Genomic DNA, 1,153 nt, shown 5'->3' with positions numbered 1-1,153 from the left:
ATTAGGTGTATCTTCCACGGCGTGGGCAGCGATCGGGGTCCAAAAACTCTCGTCGATGGCGATCTCCTTCGCGGACGTCTTCCGGTTCCCTAACTCCGCTAACTCTGTACGTTGCGACTGCACGCTCGAAGTGTACGAATACCCGAGCTACTACCGTTGTTCCTAACGGTAAGTCGAATGCCCTTCAATAAGGTACCCACGAGTCTCTCGCTCGATCGTCCTTCCTTGCACTTCGACTCGGTTCGTCCACACTTCCCAATTCGACTCTTCGGAATACGGCAATACTGCAACCAGTACTGCAAACCACGTATTCTAAGCCGACTTCTCGCAACCAACGCGTCCTCTTGTACAACTATCGTACCACTGACGCATACACACACAGACGTATCTCTTCTCTCTCCAGGTCAGTATATATCTGGCGCGGCGCGCTTTCTAGCCCTATATATAGGGCCAGGGTCGGCGGCCCCGCGTTCGACCCAAACGCGAACCACCAATAGGCAGCTCGCTCGCGGCGGGAGTGCTCGCTATCTCCGGCGCCGATCTAAGGCCTTGTCAGTCTTCAATTATGTTGTCCTGGTTCGGATCTCTTGATCCTGCGCTAATCCCTTAATAGTCACGTCATGATGGCCATTTCCACGCCCTTTGATCTGACTGCCGTCGCCGCTATGGCGCACTCGCCATTGTCTCGCGAACGACGATAGATCGAGGCGCAGCAGGGGGTCTCTCTGACCCCGACTCAGAGCCGCCAGACGCCCAGATAGCGATCTGGCCGGCGATGCGCGGGTATTGTTCTTGGCCTACCCGCGACTTCTGGGCACCAGCCCTTGGCCAGGTCACACCGACTAGGTCGGTGTTGTTCCGTCCGGAACAGTAGCCTTTGTGTCGTAGCTCATCGTTGGCAGACGTCGACGCTGCTTTTACCTATTTGTTTATCTCTGTTTTCGCTCGTTTCTCACTCTCTGCCTCCGTTTGACATGATGATTTTCTTGCCATCATGCTTCAGCAATACTTACTTGCTTGCCTTCTTTCATTTCAGCCGATTGATTATTACTATATCCGTTATACATATATATCAATCGATTTGTTTCCAGAGTACAGCAATCGAGCTTTTACTATTATAGTTATTGTTGCTGTTATTGTTCGATTGTTTTAT

General features: G+C 51.9%; 1 protein-coding gene across 1 annotated transcript; it reads left to right on the top strand.

Annotated features, from left to right (window-relative positions):
• Positions 1–177: 177 nt before the first annotated feature.
• On the top strand, positions 178–591 carry Tsp_14857 (hypothetical protein). The gene has a single exon (XM_003365943.1). The coding sequence runs from the start codon at positions 178–180 to the stop codon at positions 589–591; it is 414 nt and encodes a 137-aa protein (XP_003365991.1).
• Positions 592–1,153: the final 562 nt, after the last annotated feature.

This window comes from Trichinella spiralis (assembly GCF_000181795.1).
Source record: "Trichinella spiralis strain ISS 195 chromosome Unknown Scfld6828, whole genome shotgun sequence".
NCBI lineage: Eukaryota > Metazoa > Nematoda > Enoplea > Trichinellida > Trichinellidae > Trichinella > Trichinella spiralis.
Note: the sequence above shows the minus strand (reverse complement) of the source record. Positions and strands in the feature narration are given on the sequence as shown.

Excerpts from the sequence above, each read along its gene's own strand:
- Tsp_14857 (XM_003365943.1), top strand. The coding sequence starts at position 178 with ATGCCCTTCAATAAGGTACCCACGAGTCTCTCGCTCGATCGTCCTTCC.